Source organism: Taudactylus pleione, unplaced genomic scaffold (genome assembly GCF_031769625.1).
Source record: "Taudactylus pleione unplaced genomic scaffold, aTauple2 ptg002615l, whole genome shotgun sequence".
NCBI lineage: Eukaryota > Metazoa > Chordata > Amphibia > Anura > Myobatrachidae > Taudactylus > Taudactylus pleione.
Genome location: NW_028286993.1, coordinates 115,537 through 136,782, shown reverse-complemented (window position 1 = coordinate 136,782; position 21,246 = coordinate 115,537). Strand labels below are relative to the sequence as shown.

The 21,246-nt window shown below is 39.6% G+C and overlaps 2 protein-coding genes across 3 annotated transcripts in view; both read left to right on the top strand.

The window, feature by feature from the left end:
- TERF2IP (TERF2 interacting protein) overlaps positions 1-13,424 on the top strand; it is a 43,943-nt gene extending 30,519 nt beyond the window's left edge. For both annotated transcript variants that reach the window (XM_088466181.1, XM_088466180.1), the window contains exon 3: positions 11,877-13,424. In XM_088466181.1, the coding sequence (XP_088322307.1) occupies positions 11,877-12,263 (387 nt within the window). In that variant the 3' untranslated portion in view covers positions 12,264-13,424. The remainder of the gene's footprint in view (positions 1-11,876) is intronic.
- Positions 13,425-19,189: 5,765 nt separating this feature from the next.
- Positions 19,190-21,246, top strand: part of RNF123 (ring finger protein 123) — a 95,290-nt gene continuing 93,233 nt past the window's right edge. The window contains exon 1 of the mRNA XM_088466187.1: positions 19,190-19,253. The gene's annotated coding sequence lies outside the window, so the exon portion shown is untranslated. The remainder of the gene's footprint in view (positions 19,254-21,246) is intronic.

The window sequence follows — 21,246 nt, the reverse complement described above, 5'->3', positions numbered from 1 at the left end:
TATCACAGTACAGTTTATTGCAGGTATACAGTACAGTATATAGTGCTATATATTACACACTACAGTATATAGCACAGTAGAGTTTATTGCAGGTATACAGTACAGTATATAGTGCTATATATTACACACTACAGTATATATCACAGTAGAGTTTATTGCAGGTATACAGTACAGTATATAGTGCTATATATTACACACTACAGTATATATCACAGTACAGTTTATTGCAGGTATACAGTACAGTATATAGTGCTATATATTACACACTACAGTATATAGCACAGTAGAGTTTATTGCAGGTATACAGTACAGTATATAGTGCTATATATTACACACTACAGTATATATCACAGTAGAGTTTATTGCAGGTATACAGTACAGTATATAGTGCTATATATTACACACTACAGTATATATCACAGTAGAGTTTATTGCAGGTATACAGTACAGTATATAGTGCTATATATTACACACTACAGTATATATCACAGTAGAGTTTATTGCAGGTATACAGTACAGTATATAGTGCTATATATTACACACTACAGTATATATCACAGTAGAGTTTATTGCAGGTATACAGTACAGTATATAGTGCTATATATTACACACTACAGTATATATCACAGTAGAGTTTATTGCAGGTATACAGTACAGTATATAGTGCTATATATTACACACTACAGTATATATCACAGTAGAGTTTATTGCAGGTATACAGTACAGTATATAGTGCTATATATTACACACTACAGTATATATCACAGTAGAGTTTATTGCAGGTATATAGTGCTGTATATAGGACACTACAGTATATTGTACAGTTCAGTTTATTGCAGGTATACAGTACAGTATATAGTACAGTAGAGTTTATTGCAGGTATACAGTACAGTATATAGTGCTATATATTACACACTACAGTATATATCACAGTAGAGTTTATTGCAGGTATACAGTACAGTATATAGTGCTATATATTACACACTACAGTATATATCACAGTAGAGTTTATTGCAGGTATACAGTACAGTATATAGTGCTGTAGAGTTTATTGCAGGTATACAGTACAGTATATAGCACAGTAGAGTTTATTGCAGGTATACAGTACAGTATATAGCACAGTAGAGTTTATTGCAGGTATACAGTACAGTATATAGCACGGTACAGTTTATTGCAGGTATACAGTACAGTATATAGTGCTGTATATAGCATACTACAGTATATATCACAGTAGAGTTTATTGCAGGTATACAGTACAGTATATAGTGCTGTATATAGGACACTACAGTATATTGTACAGTACAGTTTATTGCAGGTGTACAGTATATAGTGCTGTATATAGCATACTACAGTATATATCACAGTAGAGTTTATTGCAGGTATATAGTACAGTATATAGTGCTATATATTACACACTACAGTATATATCACAGTAGAGTTTATTGCAGGTATACAGTACAGTATATAGTGCTATATATTACACACTACAGTATATTGTACAGTTCAGTTTATTGCAGGTATACAGTATATTGTACAGTACAGTTTATTGCAGGTATACAGTACAGTATATAGTGCTATATATTACACACTACAGTATATAGCACAGTACAGTTTATTGCAGGTATACAGTACAGTATATAGCACGGTAGAGTTTATTGGAGGTGTATAGTATATAGTGCTGTATATAGCATACTACAGTATATAGCACAGTACAGTATATAGCGCTGTATATAGCACACTACAGTACAGTTTATTGCAGGTATACAGTACAGTATATAGTGCTATATATTACACACTACAGTATATAGCACAGTACAGTTTATTGCAGTTATACAGTACAGTATATAGTACAGTATATAGCACGGTAGACTTTATTGTAGGTATATAGTACAGTATACAGTGCTGTATATAGCATACTACAGTATATAGCACAGTACAGTATATAGTGCTGTATATAGCACACTACAGTACAGTTTATTGCAGGTATATAGTACAGTATATAGTGCTGTATATAGGACACTACAGTATATTGTACAGTTCAGTTTATTGCAGGTATACAGTACAGTTTATAGTGCTATATATTACACACTACAGTATATAGCACAGTACAGTTTATTGCAGGTATATAGTACAGTATATAGTACAGTAGAGTTTATTGCAGGTATACAGTACAGTATATAGTGCTATATATTACACACTACAGTATATAGCACAGTACAGTTTATTGCAGGTATATAGTACAGTATATAGCACAGTAGAGTTTATTGCAGGTATACAGTACAGTATATAGCACGGTAGAGTGTATTGTAGGTATATAGTACAGTATATAGTGCTGTATATTGCACACTACACTACAGTACAGTTTATTGCAGGTATACAGTACAGTATATAGTGCTATATATTACACACTACAGTATATATCACAGTACAGTTTATTGCAGGTATACAGTACAGTATATAGTGCTATATATTACACACTACAGTATATAGCACAGTAGAGTTTATTGCAGGTATACAGTACAGTATATAGTGCTATATATTACACACTACAGTATATATCACAGTAGAGTTTATTGCAGGTATACAGTACAGTATATAGTGCTATATATTACACACTACAGTATATATCACAGTAGAGTTTATTGCAGGTATACAGTACAGTATATAGTGCTATATATTACACACTACAGTATATATCACAGTAGAGTTTATTGCAGGTATATAGTGCTGTATATAGGACACTACAGTATATTGTACAGTTCAGTTTATTGCAGGTATACAGTACAGTATATAGTACAGTAGAGTTTATTGCAGGTATACAGTACAGTATATAGTGCTATATATTACACACTACAGTATATAGCACAGTAGAGTTTATTGCAGGTATACAGTACAGTATATAGCACGGTAGAGTTTATTGGAGGTGTATAGTATATAGTGCTGTATATAGCATACTACAGTATATAGTACAGTATATAGCGCTGTATATAGCACACTACAGTACAGTTTATTGCAGGTATACAGTACAGTATATAGTGCTATATATTACACACTACAGTATATAGCACAGTACAGTTTATTGCAGTTATACAGTACAGTATATAGTACAGTACAGTTTATTGCAGGTATACAGTACAGTATATAGTGCTATATATTACACACTACAGTATATAGCACAGTACAGTTTATTGCAGGTATACAGTACAGTATATAGCACGGTAGAGTTTATTGGAGGTGTATAGTATATAGTGCTGTATATAGCATACTACAGTATATAGCACAGTACAGTATATAGCGCTGTATATAGCACACTACAGTACAGTTTATTGCAGGTATACAGTACAGTATATAGTGCTGTATATTGCACACTACAGTATATAGCACAGTACAGTTTATTGCAGGTATACAGTACAGTATATAGTGCTGTATATAGCACAGTACAGTTTATTGCAGGTATACAGTATATTGTACAGTACAGTTTATTGCAGGTATACAGTATATTGTACAGTACAGTTTATTGCAGGTATACAGTATATTGTACAGTACAGTTTATTGCAGGTATACAGTACAGTATATAGTGCTATATATTGCACACTACAGTATATAGTACAGTTTATTGCAGGTATACAGTACAGTATATAGTGCTATATATTACACACTACAGTATATAGCACAGTACAGTTTATTGCAGGTATACAGTACAGTATATAGCACGGTAGAGTTTATTGGAGGTGTATAGTATATAGTGCTGTATATAGCATACTACAGTATATAGCACAGTACAGTATATAGCGCTGTATATAGCACACTACAGTACAGTTTATTGCAGGTATACAGTACAGTATATAGTGCTATATGTTACACACTACAGTATATAGCACAGTACAGTTTATTGCAGGTATACAGTACAGTATATAGCACGGTAGAGTTTATTGTAGGTATATAGTACAGTATACAGTGCTGTATATAGCATACTACAGTATATAGCACAGTACAGTATATAGTGCTGTATATAGCACACTACAGTACAGTTTATTGCAGGTATATAGTACAGTATATAGTGCTGTATATAGGACACTACAGTATATTGTACAGTACAGTTTATTGCAGGTATACAGTACAGTTTATAGTGCTATATATTACACACTACAGTATATAGCACAGTACAGTTTATTGCAGGTATATAGTACAGTATATAGTACAGTAGAGTTTATTGCAGGTATACAGTACAGCATATAGTGCTATATATTGCACACTACACTACAGTATATAGTGCTATATATTACACACTACAGTATATATCACAGTACAGTTTATTGCAGGTATACAGTACAGTATATAGTGCTATATATTACACACTACAGTATATAGCACAGTAGAGTTTATTGCAGGTATACAGTACAGTATATAGTGCTATATATTACACACTACAGTATATATCACAGTAGAGTTTATTGCAGGTATACAGTACAGTATATAGTGCTATATATTACACACTACAGTATATATCACAGTACAGTTTATTGCAGGTATACAGTACAGTATATAGTGCTATATATTACACACTACAGTATATAGCACAGTAGAGTTTATTGCAGGTATACAGTACAGTATATAGTGCTATATATTACACACTACAGTATATATCACAGTAGAGTTTATTGCAGGTATACAGTACAGTATATAGTGCTATATATTACACACTACAGTATATATCACAGTAGAGTTTATTGCAGGTATACAGTACAGTATATAGTGCTATATATTACACACTACAGTATATATCACAGTAGAGTTTATTGCAGGTATACAGTACAGTATATAGTGCTATATATTACACACTACAGTATATATCACAGTAGAGTTTATTGCAGGTATACAGTACAGTATATAGTGCTATATATTACACACTACAGTATATATCACAGTAGAGTTTATTGCAGGTATACAGTACAGTATATAGTGCTATATATTACACACTACAGTATATATCACAGTAGAGTTTATTGCAGGTATACAGTACAGTATATAGTGCTATATATTACACACTACAGTATATATCACAGTAGAGTTTATTGCAGGTATATAGTGCTGTATATAGGACACTACAGTATATTGTACAGTTCAGTTTATTGCAGGTATACAGTACAGTATATAGTACAGTAGAGTTTATTGCAGGTATACAGTACAGTATATAGTGCTATATATTACACACTACAGTATATATCACAGTAGAGTTTATTGCAGGTATACAGTACAGTATATAGTGCTATATATTACACACTACAGTATATATCACAGTAGAGTTTATTGCAGGTATACAGTACAGTATATAGTGCTGTAGAGTTTATTGCAGGTATACAGTACAGTATATAGCACAGTAGAGTTTATTGCAGGTATACAGTACAGTATATAGCACAGTAGAGTTTATTGCAGGTATACAGTACAGTATATAGCACGGTACAGTTTATTGCAGGTATACAGTACAGTATATAGTGCTGTATATAGCATACTACAGTATATATCACAGTAGAGTTTATTGCAGGTATACAGTACAGTATATAGTGCTGTATATAGGACACTACAGTATATTGTACAGTACAGTTTATTGCAGGTGTACAGTATATAGTGCTGTATATAGCATACTACAGTATATATCACAGTAGAGTTTATTGCAGGTATATAGTACAGTATATAGTGCTATATATTACACACTACAGTATATATCACAGTAGAGTTTATTGCAGGTATACAGTACAGTATATAGTGCTATATATTACACACTACAGTATATTGTACAGTTCAGTTTATTGCAGGTATACAGTATATTGTACAGTACAGTTTATTGCAGGTATACAGTACAGTATATAGTGCTATATATTACACACTACAGTATATAGCACAGTACAGTTTATTGCAGGTATACAGTACAGTATATAGCACGGTAGAGTTTATTGGAGGTGTATAGTATATAGTGCTGTATATAGCATACTACAGTATATAGCACAGTACAGTATATAGCGCTGTATATAGCACACTACAGTACAGTTTATTGCAGGTATACAGTACAGTATATAGTGCTATATATTACACACTACAGTATATAGCACAGTACAGTTTATTGCAGTTATACAGTACAGTATATAGTACAGTATATAGCACGGTAGACTTTATTGTAGGTATATAGTACAGTATACAGTGCTGTATATAGCATACTACAGTATATAGCACAGTACAGTATATAGTGCTGTATATAGCACACTACAGTACAGTTTATTGCAGGTATATAGTACAGTATATAGTGCTGTATATAGGACACTACAGTATATTGTACAGTTCAGTTTATTGCAGGTATACAGTACAGTTTATAGTGCTATATATTACACACTACAGTATATAGCACAGTACAGTTTATTGCAGGTATATAGTACAGTATATAGTACAGTAGAGTTTATTGCAGGTATACAGTACAGTATATAGTGCTATATATTACACACTACAGTATATAGCACAGTACAGTTTATTGCAGGTATATAGTACAGTATATAGCACAGTAGAGTTTATTGCAGGTATACAGTACAGTATATAGCACGGTAGAGTGTATTGTAGGTATATAGTACAGTATATAGTGCTGTATATTGCACACTACACTACAGTACAGTTTATTGCAGGTATACAGTACAGTATATAGTGCTATATATTACACACTACAGTATATATCACAGTACAGTTTATTGCAGGTATACAGTACAGTATATAGTGCTATATATTACACACTACAGTATATAGCACAGTAGAGTTTATTGCAGGTATACAGTACAGTATATAGTGCTATATATTACACACTACAGTATATATCACAGTAGAGTTTATTGCAGGTATACAGTACAGTATATAGTGCTATATATTACACACTACAGTATATATCACAGTAGAGTTTATTGCAGGTATACAGTACAGTATATAGTGCTATATATTACACACTACAGTATATATCACAGTAGAGTTTATTGCAGGTATATAGTGCTGTATATAGGACACTACAGTATATTGTACAGTTCAGTTTATTGCAGGTATACAGTACAGTATATAGTACAGTAGAGTTTATTGCAGGTATACAGTACAGTATATAGTGCTATATATTACACACTACAGTATATAGCACAGTAGAGTTTATTGCAGGTATACAGTACAGTATATAGTGCTATATATTACACACTACAGTATATATCACAGTAGAGTTTATTGCAGGTATACAGTACAGTATATAGTGCTATATATTACACACTACAGTATATATCACAGTAGAGTTTATTGCAGGTATACAGTACAGTATATAGTGCTGTAGAGTTTATTGCAGGTATACAGTACAGTATATAGCACAGTAGAGTTTATTGCAGGTATACAGTACAGTATATAGCACAGTAGAGTTTATTGCAGGTATACAGTACAGTATATAGCACGGTACAGTTTATTGCAGGTATACAGTACAGTATATAGTGCTGTATATAGCATACTACAGTATATATCACAGTAGAGTTTATTGCAGGTATACAGTACAGTATATAGTGCTGTATATAGGACACTACAGTATATTGTACAGTACAGTTTATTGCAGGTGTACAGTACAGTATATAGTGCTGTATATAGCATACTACAGTATATATCACAGTAGAGTTTATTGCAGGTATATAGTACAGTATATAGTGCTGTATATAGGACACTACAGTATATTGTACAGTTCAGTTTATTGCAGGTATACAGTACAGTATATAGTGCTATATATTACACACTACAGTATATATCACAGTAGAGTTTATTGCAGGTATACAGTACAGTATATAGTGCTATATATTACACACTACAGTATATTGTACAGTTCAGTTTATTGCAGGTATACAGTACAGTATATAGTGCTATATATTACACACTACAGTATATATCACAGTAGAGTTTATTGCAGGTATACAGTACAGTATATAGTGCTATATATTACACACTACAGTATATATCACAGTAGTTTATTGCAGGTATACAGTACAGTATATAGTGCTATATATTACACACTACAGTATATATCACAGTAGAGTTTATTGCAGGTATACAGTACAGTATATAGTGCTATATATTACACACTACAGTATATATCACAGTAGAGTTTATTGCAGGTATACAGTACAGTATATAGCACAGTAGAGTTTATTGCAGGTATACAGTACAGTATATAGCACAGTAGAGTTTATTGCAGGTATACAGTACAGTATATAGCACAGTAGAGTTTATTGCAGGTATATAGCACAGTAGAGTTTATTTCAGGTATACAGTACAGTATATAGTGCTGTAGAGTTTATTGTAGGTATATAGCACAGTAAAGTTTATTTCAGGTATACAGTTCAGTATATAGCACAGTAGAGTTTATTGCAGGTATATAGCACAGTAGAGTTTATTGCAGGTATATAGCACAGTAGAGTTTATTGCAGGTATACAGTACAGTATATAGTGCTGTAGAGTTTATTGTAGGTATATAGCACAGTAGAGTTTATTGCAGGTATACAGTACAGTATATAGTGCTATATATTACACACTACAGTATATATCACAGTAGAGTTTATTGCAGGTATACAGTACAGTATATAGCACGGTAGAGTTTATTGCAGGTATACAGTACAGTATATAGTGCTGTAGAGTTTATTGTAGGTATATAGCACAGTAGAGTTTATTGCAGGTATACAGTACAGTATATAGTGCTGTAGAGTTTATTGCAGGTATACAGTACAGTATATAGTGCTATATATTACACACTACAGTATATAGCACAGTAGAGTTTATTGCAGGTATACAGTACAGTATATAGTGCTATATATTACACACTACAGTATATATCACAGTAGAGTTTATTGCAGGTATACAGTACAGTATATAGTGCTATATATTACACACTACAGTATATATCACAGTAGAGTTTATTGCAGGTATACAGTACAGTATATAGTGCTATATATTACACACTACAGTATATATCACAGTAGAGTTTATTGCAGGTATATAGTGCTGTATATAGGACACTACAGTATATTGTACAGTTCAGTTTATTGCAGGTATACAGTACAGTATATAGTACAGTAGAGTTTATTGCAGGTATACAGTACAGTATATAGTGCTATATATTACACACTACAGTATATAGCACAGTAGAGTTTATTGCAGGTATACAGTACAGTATATAGTGCTGTATATAGCACAGTAGAGTTTATTGCAGGTATACAGTACAGTATATAGTGCTATATATTACACACTACAGTATATATCACAGTAGAGTTTATTGCAGGTATACAGTACAGTATATAGTGCTGTAGAGTTTATTGCAGGTATACAGTACAGTATATAGTGCTATATATTACACACTACAGTATATAGCACAGTAGAGTTTATTGCAGGTATACAGTACAGTATATAGTGCTATATATTACACACTACAGTATATATCACAGTAGAGTTTATTGCAGGTATACAGTACAGTATATAGTGCTGTAGAGTTTATTGTAGGTATATAGCACAGTATATAGTGCTGTAGAGTTTATTGTAGGTATATAGCACAGTACAGTTTATTGCAGGTATACAGTACAGTATATAGTGCTATATATTACACACTACAGTATATATCACAGTAGAGTTTATTGCAGGTATACAGTACAGTATATAGTGCTATATATTACACACTACAGTATATATCACAGTAGAGTTTATTGCAGGTATACAGTACAGTATATAGTGCTATATATTACACACTACAGTATATATCACAGTAGAGTTTATTGCAGGTATACAGTACAGTATATAGTGCTGTAGAGTTTATTGTAGGTATATAGCACAGTAAAGTTTATTTCAGGTATACAGTTCAGTATATAGCACAGTAGAGTTTATTGCAGGTATATAGCACAGTAGAGTTTATTGCAGGTATACAGTACAGTATATAGTGCTATATATTACACACTACAGTATATATCACAGTAGAGTTTATTGCAGGTATACAGTACAGTATATAGTGCTATATATTACACACTACAGTATATTGTACAGTTCAGTTTATTGCAGGTGTACAGTACAGTATATAGTGCTATATATTACACACTACAGTATATATCACAGTAGAGTTTATTGCAGGTATACAGTACAGTATATAGTGCTATATATTACACACTACAGTATATATCACAGTAGAGTTTATTGCAGGTATACAGTACAGTATATAGTGCTGTAGAGTTTATTGTAGGTATATAGCACAGTAGAGTTTATTGCAGGTATACAGTACAGTATATAGTGCTATATATTACACACTACAGTATATATCACAGTAGAGTTTATTGCAGGTATACAGTTCAGTATATAGCACAGTAGAGTTTATTGCAGGTATACAGTACAGTATATATCACAGTAGAGTTTATTGCAGGTATACAGTACAGTATATAGCACGGTAGAGTTTATTGCAGGTATACAGTACAGTATATAGTGCTGTAGAGTTTATTGTAGGTATATAGCACAGTAGAGTTTATTGCAGGTATACAGTACAGTATATAGTGCTATATATTACACACTACAGTATATATCACAGTAGAGTTTATTGTAGGTATACAGTACAGTATATAGTGCTGTAGAGTTTATTGTAGGTATATAGCACAGTAGAGTTTATTGCAGGTATACAGTACAGTATATAGTGCTGTAGAGTTTATTGTAGGTATATAGCACAGTAAAGTTTATTTCAGGTATACAGTTCAGTATATAGCACAGTAGAGTTTATTGCAGGTATACAGTACAGTATATAGCACAGTAGAGTTTATTGCAGTTATATAGCACAGTAGAGTTTATTGTAGGTATATAGCACAGTAGAGTTTATTGCAGGTATACAGTACAGTATATAGTGCTGTAGAGTTTATTGCAGGTATACAGTACAGTATATATCACAGTAGAGTTTATTGCAGGTATACAGTACAGTATATAGCACAGTAGAGTTTATTGCAGGTATACAGTACAGTATATAGCACGGTAGAGTTTATTGTAGGTATATAGTACAGTAGAGTTTATTGCAGGTATACAGTACAGTATATATCACAGTAGAGTTTATTGCAGGTATACAGTACAGTATATAGTGCTATATATTACACACTACAGTATATATCACAGTAGAGTTTATTGCAGGTATACAGTACAGTATATAGTGCTATATATTACACACTACAGTATATATCACAGTAGAGTTTATTGCAGGTATACAGTACAGTATATAGTGCTATATATTACACACTACAGTATATATCACAGTAGAGTTTATTGCAGGTATACAGTACAGTATATAGTGCTATATATTACACACTACAGTATATATCACAGTAGAGTTTATTGCAGGTATACAGTACAGTATATAGTGCTGTAGAGTTTATTGCAGGTATACAGTACAGTATATAGCACAGTAGAGTTTATTGCAGGTATACAGTACAGTATATAGTGCTGTAGAGTTTATTGCAGGTATACAGTACAGTATATAGCACAGTAGAGTTTATTGCAGGTATACAGTACAGTATATAGCACAGTAGAGTTTATTGCAGGTATACAGTACAGTATATAGCACGGTAGAGTTTATTGTAGGTATATAGTACAGTAGAGTTTATTGCAGGTATACAGTACAGTATATAGCACAGTAGAGTTTATTGCAGGTATATAGTACAGTATATAGCACAGTACAGTATATAGTGCTGTATATAGCACTTGGAATAGATCAGTAGAGAGGACATGATATGTTGCCCCCTGAGTTAGCATTGGCAGATGCCCTGAATCCTATGCAGCCATAGTTATCACTTTTCCCATCTCTTGTCTGACAGGTTGATGAGACCCCAACCACAGAAACGTCCGCGCCACCGCTCAGCCTTAAGGAATTCGTTATGTGCAAGGACTCCGTGGCGGCGGGCAGCCAGCCCGAGGCGGACAAGGATTCTGACAGCGAGGGGCTGCAGGAGGCCATGACCGGCCTGATGGACGAGTTTAATCTTGACCTCTGTAACGTCACTCAGGCCCTGCTGAAGAATAACGGGGAGGTGGGCAGCACCAGACACTTCCTCCGCACGGGTGTACGCCCTGATGGTTACCCCATCTGGGAGCGCAAAGATGATCTGGACTTACAGAAGAATGACCCAAAATTAATGAAACAATTGGTTGAAAAATACAGCATGCGCAATGTTGCCGGCCGAGCACTGTTCCTGGTGACTTAGAGGCCGTACCCGCGGAGCACTCCTCCTGGTGACTTAGAGGCCGTACCCGCGGAGCACTCCTCCTGGTGACTTAGAGGCCGTACCCGCGGAGCACTGTTCCTGGTGACTTAGAGGCCGTACCCGCGGAGCACTGTTCCTGGTGACTTAGAGGCCGTACCCGCGGAGCACTGTTCCTGGTGACTTAGAGGCCGTACCCGCGGAGCACTGTTCCTGGTGACTTAGAGGCCGTACCCGCGGAGCACTGTTCCTGGTGACTTAGAGGCCGTACCCGCGGAGCACTGTTCCTGGTGACTTAGAGGCCGTACCCGCGGAGCACTGTTCCTGGTGACTTAGAGGCCGTACCCGCGGAGCACTGTTCCTGGTGACTTAGAGGCCGTACCCGCGGAGCACTGTTCCTGGTGACTTAGAGGCCGTACCCGCGGAGCACTGTTCCTGGTGACTTAGAGGCCGTACCCGCGGAGCACTGTTCCTGGTGACTTAGAGGCCGTCCCCGCGGAGCACTGTTCCTGGTGACTTAGAGGCCGTCCCCGCGGAGCACTGTTCCTGGTGACTTAGAGGCCGTGCCCACGGAGCACTGTTCCTGGTGACTTAGAGGCCGTACCCGCGGAGCACTCTTCCTGGTGACTTAGAGGCAGTGCCTGCAGATAACTGCGCCGAAGCAGCCTCTGGTGACGGTAATGTGTATTGCTGGGCCAGTCCCCTGAAGTCCTGCAGAACTCGCTCTAGGCCTAAGCCTGGACCTTCTACTTCTATGGGTAAGGCCTAGGAAGAAGGGATTGTGCCCGCTGGCTGTTGGGGTCTACATAAAGGGGCCTCCGAGCTGCTAATTCATATGGTACTGCACACAGTGGAGCTCACATTAATATTCATGAGAATCCGACCTATCAGTGCATTAGCAGCCAGTGACATCACTGAGGCACGAGGCACTTATTCATCCTGCGCTGTGGGTGAGGGCACCAGTTACCAGGAATGGCTGCACTATGCTGAGCCCAGGCTGCGTACAGCTAAAAGAACTCTAAGAACCAACTACATTATTTTTTATATAAGTAACATTACTTTGTATACTTCATTTTGCTCAGTTTGTAATTTTTAGTTTGGAAATGTTTTGTTGTATATTTGTTACTTTTCTTTAGTACAATTAAAAAAATTTTTTTTTTTTTTTTCATGTTTCTTTTTTTTTGTGTTTTCACCATCAACTACACATTATATATCTACTATATAAAAGGGAAAAATTCTCCTTTTGTCTTTCTATACAAATCCACAGTTACAAGCCAAGATCCTGAAACTTTACATAGGAGCGTATTAAAACACGCAGAGGCAACTAAAAGAATTTTAAATCGAAATTAATTACTCTTAATTTTTAAATAATTAAAAAGCACAATTTGTGCATAGCATTCACCCCCTACAGGTCAGGTAAGGAATTACAGAAGGATTTAGCCCACAGTTTACAAGCCAAGATCTCTCATGACTGTTGTACACGCAGGAGGATCGATGGGGTGAATGTTGTACACGCAGGAGGATCGATGGGGTGAATGTTGTACACGCAGGAGAATCGGTGGGGTGAATGTCGTACACGCAGGAGAATCGGTGGTGTGAATGTTGTACACGCAGGAGGATCGGTGGGGTGAATGTTGTACACGCAGGAGGATCGGTGGTCTGAATGTTGTACAAGTAGGATGATCGGAGGGCGGAATGTTGTACACGCAGGAGGATCGGAGGGCTGAATATTGTACACGCAGGATGATCGGAGGGCTGAATGTTGTACACGCAGGATGATCGGCGCTCTGCATGTTGTACATGCAAGAGGATTGGAGGGCTGAATGTTGTACATGCAAGAGGATTGGAGGTCTGAATGTTGTACACGTAGGATGATCGGCGATCTGAATGTTGTACACGCAGGAGGATCGGAGGGCTGAATGTTGTACACGCAGGAGGATCGGAGGGCTGAATGTTGTACACGTAGGATGATCGGAGGGCTGAATGTTGTACACGTAGGATGATCGGAGGGCTGAATGTTGTACACGCAGGATGATCGGCGATCTGAATGTTGTACACGCAGGAGGATCGGAGGGCTGAATGTTGTACACGCAGGAGGATCGGAGGGCTGAATGTTGTACACGCAGGATGATCGGAGGGCTGAATGTTGTACACGCAGGAGGATCGGAGGGCTGAATGTTGTACATGCAAGAGGATCGGAGGGCTGAATGTTGTACATGCAAGAGGATTGGAGGGCTGAATGTTGTACACGTAGGATGATCGGATGTCTGAATGTTGTACATGCAAGAGGATTGGTGGTCTGAATGTTGTACAAGTAGGATGATCGGAGGGCGGAATGTTGTACACGCAGGAGGATCGGAGGGCTGAATGTTGTACACGCAGGATGATCGGCGATCTGAATGTTGTACACGCAGGAGGATCGGAGGGCTGAATGTTGTACACGCAGGAGGATCGGAGGGCTGAATGTTGTACACGTAGGATGATCGGAGGGCTGAATGTTGTACACGCAGGATGATCGGCGATCTGAATGTTGTACACGCAGGAGGATCGGAGGGCTGAATGTTGTACACGCAGGAGGATCGGAGGGCTGAATGTTGTACACGCAGGAGGATCGGAGGGCTGAATGTTGTACACGCAGGATGATCGGAGGGCTAAATGTTGTACACGCAGGAGGATCGGAGGGCTGAATGTTGTACATGCAAGAGGATCGGAGGGCTGAATGTTGTACAAGTAGGATGATCGGAGGGCGGAATGTTGTACACGCAGGAGGATCGGAGGGCTGAATGTTGTACACGCAGGAGAATCGGTGGTGTGAATGTCGTACACGCAGGAGGATCGGTGGGGTGAATGTCGTACACGCAGGAGAATCGGTGGTGTGAATGTTGTACACGCAGGAGGATCGGTGGGGTGAATGTTGTACACGCAGGAGGATCGGTGGTCTGAATGTTGTACAAGTAGGATGATCGGAGGGCGGAATGTTGTACACGCAGGAGGATCGGAGGGCTGAATATTGTACACGCAGGATGATCGGAGGGCTGAATGTTGTACACGCAGGATGATTGGCGCTCTGCATGTTGTACACGCAGGAGGATCGGAGGGCTGAATGTTGTACATGCAAGAGGATTGGAGGTCTGAATGTTGTACACGTAGGATGATCGGATGTCTGAATGTTGTACATGCAAGAGGATTGGTGGTCTGAATGTTGTACAAGTAGGATGATCGGAGGGCGGAATGTTGTACACGCAGGAGGATCGGAGGGCTGAATGTTGTACACGCAGGATGATCAGCGATCTGAATGTTGTACACGCAGGAGGATCGGAGGGCTGAATGTTGTACACGCAGGAGGATCGGAGGGCTGAATGTTGTACACGTAGGATGATCGGAGGGCTGAATGTTGTACACGCAGGATGATCGGCGATCTGAATGTTGTACACGCAGGAGGATCGGAGGGCTGAATGTTGTACACGCAGGAGGATCGGAGGGCTGAATGTTGTACACGTAGGATGATCGGAGGGCTGAATGTTGTACACGCAGGAGGATCGGAGGGCTGAATGTTGTACACGCAGGATGATCGGCGATCTGAATGTTGTACACGCAGGAGGATCGGAGGGCTGAATGTTGTACACGCAGGAGGATCGGAGGGCTGAATGTTGTACACGCAGGAGGATCGGAGGGCTGAATGTTGTACACGCAAGAGGATCGGAGGGCTGAATGTTGTACAAGTAGGATGATCGGAGGGCGGAATGTTGTACACGCAGGAGGATCGGAGGGCTGAATGTTGTACACGCAGGAGGATCGGAGGGCTGAATGTTGTACATGCAAGAGGATTGGTGGTCTGAATGTTGTACAAGTAGGATGATCTGAGGGCTGAATGTTGTACACGCAGGATGATCGGAGGGCTGAATGTTGTACACGCAGGATGATCGGAGGGCTGAATGTTGTACACGCAGGATGATCGGAGGGCGGAATGTTGTACACGCAGGAGGATCGGAGGGCGGAATGTTGTACACGCAGGAGGATCGGAGGGCGGAATGTTGTACACGCAGGAGGATCGGAGGGCGGAATGTTGTACACGCAGGAGGATCGGAGGGCTGAATGTTGTACACGCAGGATGATCGGAGGGCTGAATGTTGTACACGCAGGATGATCGGAGGGCTGAATGTTGTACACGCAGGAGGATCGGAGGGCTGAATGTTGTACACGCAGGAGGATCGGAGGGCTGAATATTGTACACGCAGGAGGATCGGAGGGCTGAATGTTGTACACGCAGGAGGATCGGAGGGCGGAATGTTGTACACGTAGGATGAGCGCTGGTCTGAATCTTTTGCTTGATTTAGATGTGGACGGTATTGCACAGCCACAGAGAAGACCTATCGTCTGCACACAGCCACTGATGCACTATGCGATATGTCTTTCTTCTGCTGATATCGCATAGTATGTACCCAACATTAGGCGTATTAGCAGAGATACACTGGATAATGAAAATGCAGGAATCCTGTGACTCCTTTTTTCTTTATTGGAGGCTACAAGATAACACTGCAAGTACTGCTCATTTATAGTACCCTGCACTTACCAGCATTGTAGCTACCACACCAGCAGCCGCATAATACCTGCCAGCTGGGATCGGTAGTCTGTGATAGAGCTGTCACTCACCTTAATCCACAGCGGTCACTCTGAATAATCTATGTGAGCGGGTTTTGGATCTATCATCTCACAAGTGCCATCACCTCTACTCTAGATTATCCCATTTGTATTGCTATGGGACTACCTCAGTCCATGCTGGTATCACACTGGTGGCCGGACTTCCCATACAGGTTGTGGATATGTCAGGTAGAAACTGCACCATGTATAGGATGTGTTTATACCCTGTGTGGCCGGCATGTCAGGTGGGGCAGTGCGGTCATTCTATGAGCAGAGACATTTCCATTCCCACTACTGCCCTAACTGTGTGGAGTTTGTATATTCTCCCTGTGCTTGCGTGGGTTTCCTCCCAAACTCCAAAAAATATACTGGTTAATTGGCTCCCCAATTAAATTAACCCTAGTGTGTATGTGTGTGAGCATATGATAGGGAACATAGGGCCTGATTCAGAGCCAGACGCTCTGACCAGAGCGCTCGCTCTGAATCAGGGCCCTCCTACATGAAAATGGAGTGGCCTCCTAGCCGCTCGCATAGCTGTGGGTGACCACCCACAGCATATGCGAGCGGCCAAAAAGATGGTCGCAATGGTCAAGACCATCGCGACCAACGGGCTTGCGACGAGACCCTGCGGTAGGGTCTCGGTGACCGCAAGCCCTGGAGTGATTTTGACTCTATCAGAGCCAAAATCACTCCCACTGACATCACTAGTGATCACTAGTAGGTGTTCCCATGGGAACGCCTCCGTCTGGCCGCCACGCCCCTGGCACGCCCACCAAAGGGGGCGTGCTGTCACTTACCATCGACAGCACGCCCCCTTTGGAGCGAGACCCGGAGCGACAGCTTGGCTCCCTCCATTGTGCGCTTGCGCATTGGGGTAACATCGACCCGCTTGGGAGCGTCCTTCGCTCGCAAGCGGGTCTGAATGACTCCCATAGAGTGTAAGCTGCACTGGGGCAGGGACTGATGTGAATGGTAAGATAATTCTCTGTAAAGCGCTGCGGAATATGCATGCGCTATATAAATAACTGGTAATAAATAAATCTACTAGATGTGTGTTAAGTACTCAGTGATTGTCACTGGTCGTTATACCGTTGTGCTTTGTTTTATAATATATGTACTGTTATTGTATGTTTTTAAACTTCACACGTGTCTGATTAATGTGTCTCTGCCGTGACAGCTTCATAATTAATGCTAGCGCAGCGCCATTTATTATAATAGACCCCCAATACAACGCACAGATCTGACATAGGGGTATATGTATTATTATTAGTTGTAGTCCGCCCCCACGCTCACCGCAGATTGTGTAAATACAGCGTGTTATGAAGGACAAGGCCTCTGATGATGAGTATGGCGAATGTGATGGAGTTACTGCTGCGCATGTGTGGTCCTGATGGTGCATATACACGGGCGACCGTCAGCGATAACGATATCGATCACCCAGCACACCAACAACCCACCGGCAGCCTGCGATCAACGATCGCGAGTCCCTATAGTAACCTGGTCGATATGAAGCAGGTTGGCATGCATGCACGGGTGATGGACGATATTGTTATCGTCCATACTTGTCCGCATTTCGCAGGTCGTTGGTGGCACCGAAAAATGCACGATATTAATGATATGAACAATATCGCTCTGGTTCATATCATGCATTTTAATGGTACCGTGTGTACGCACCTTTAGACCGTGTATGGGGAGGGACCCTCAGGACCCCTCATCTGAGAAATAGCGCATAATGTAGCCCTAGGCCGCAGCGGCTGAGGCCATTGTTATGTCAGTGGTCACCATGCTGCGCTCTTCTCTCACTATAGACGCCTATGGGGCTGCGCTGGTGAAGGAGGGATATCCCCAATACCTTCCTGCGGGTACTAATAATGGGGACCTGCTATTCATATATATAATGCCCCAAAGTCATAGACACCAGGAAAGTGCCAGGAACTGATGGTGTAACACTACAAGCACCAGCATGCCTGGAGTACAGGGCAGGGTTCTCACCCATAGAGATGTATATATGATGACTGTCACACTGGCACGATATATAGTGACTGTAGCCACTAGCTGTCACAGAACTACAATTCCCAGCAGGCTTTGCGGCACGATCACCCAGCGCAGCCTGGTATTGCATGCTGGGAATGGTAGTACCGTCCGATATAAAGCGCAGGTCTCCTTTCTGTTGGATAAAAATCTTTATTGAAAATGAGCAATGTCGCTGAGCACTGCAAATAAAGCGTGTTGAAAAAAAATGGAGGCACATTAAAAGCAGGAAGAGGGAGAAGGCGGGGATAGAGCGGAGGGGGAGGAGCTGCAGTTGGGGAGAGCAGAGCTGGCTGAGAGCACAGGCTGCTCCGGGACAGGGTGAGTCAGTCACCCGGGGGTGGGCGAGGGGAACACCCGCCGGCTCCACACTCTCAACTATCATCATCATTACCATTACTGCTGATTCTGCGCCTCTCTGTGTGATCACTAGTGATGTATGAGTATATACAGTGTCTGTGTGATCACTAGTGATGTATGGCTATATACAGTGCCTGTGTGATCACTAGTGATGTATGACTATATACAGTGTCTGTGTGATCACTAGTGATGTATGGCTATATACAGTGTCTGTGTGATCACTAGTGATGTATGGCTATATACAGTGTCTGTGTGATCACTAGTGATGTATGGCTATATACAGTGTCTGTGTGATCACTAGTGATGTATGGCTATATACAGTGTCTGTGTGATCACTAGTGATGTATGGCTATATACAGTGTCTGTGTGATCACTAGTGATGTATGACTATATACAGTGTCTGTGTGATCACTAGTGATGTATGGCTATATACAGTGCCTGTGTGATCACTAGTGATGTATGGCTATATACAGTGTCTGTGTGATCACTAGTGATGTATGACTATATACAGTGTCTGTGTGATCACTAGTGATGTATGGCTATATACAGTGTCTGTGTGATCACTAGTGATGTATGGCTATATACAGTGTCTGTGTGATCACTAGTGATGTATGGCTATATACAGTGTCTGTGTGATCACTAGTGATGTATGGCTATATACAGTGTCTGTGTGATCACTAGTGATGTATGACTATATACAGTGTCTGTGTGATCACTAGTGATGTATGACTATATACAGTGTCTGTGTGATCACTAGTGATGTATGGCTATATACAGTGTCTGTGTGATCACTAGTGATGTATGGCTATATACAGTGTCTGTGTGATCACTAGTGATGTATGACTATATACAGTGTCTGTGTGATCACTAGTGATGTATGGCTATATACAGTGCCTGTGTGATCACTAGTGATGTATGGCTATATACAGTGTCTGTGTGATCACTAGTGATGTATGACTATATACAGTGTCTGTGTGATCACTAGTGATGTATGACTATATACAGTGTCTGTGTGATCACTAGTGATGTATGACTATATACAGTGTCTGTGTGATCACTAGTGATGTATGGCTATATACAGTGTCTGTGTGATCACTAGTGATGTATGGCTATATACAGTGTCTGTGTGATCACTAGTGATGTATGGCTATATACAGTGTCTGTGTGATCACTAGTGATGTATGGCTATATACAGTGTCTGTGTGATCACTAGTGATGTATGGCTATATACAGTGTCTGTGTGATCACTAGTGATGTATGACTATATACAGTGTCTGTGTGATCACTAGTGATGTATGACTATATACAGTGTCTGTGTGATCACTAGTGATGTGTGACTATATACAGTGTCTGTGTGATCACTAGTGATGTATGACTATATACAGTGTCTGTGTGATCACTAGTGATGTATGGCTATATACAGTGCCTGTGATGAATGGCTATATACAGTGTCTGTGTGATCACTAGTGATGTGTGACTATATACAGTGTCTGTGTGATCACTAGTGATGTATGACTATATACAGTGTCTGTGTGATCACTAGTGATGTATGGGTATATACAGTGCCTGTGATGAATGGCTATATACAGTGTCTGTGATCACTAGTGATGTATGGCTATATACAGTGCCTGTGATGAATGGCTATATACAGTGCCTGTGATTGGCTATATACAGTGTCTGTGTGATCACTAGTGATGTATGGCTATATACAGTGTCTGTGTGATCACTAGTGATGTATGGCTATATACAGTGTCTGTGTGATCACTAGTGATGTATGGCTATATACAGTGTCTGTGTGATCACTAGTGATGTATGGCTATATACAGTGCCTGTGTGATCACTAGTGATGTATGCCTTTATACAGTGTCTGTGTGATCACTAGTGATGTATGGCTATATACAGTGTCTGTGTGATCACTAGTGTTGTATGGCTATATACAGTGTCTGTGATCACT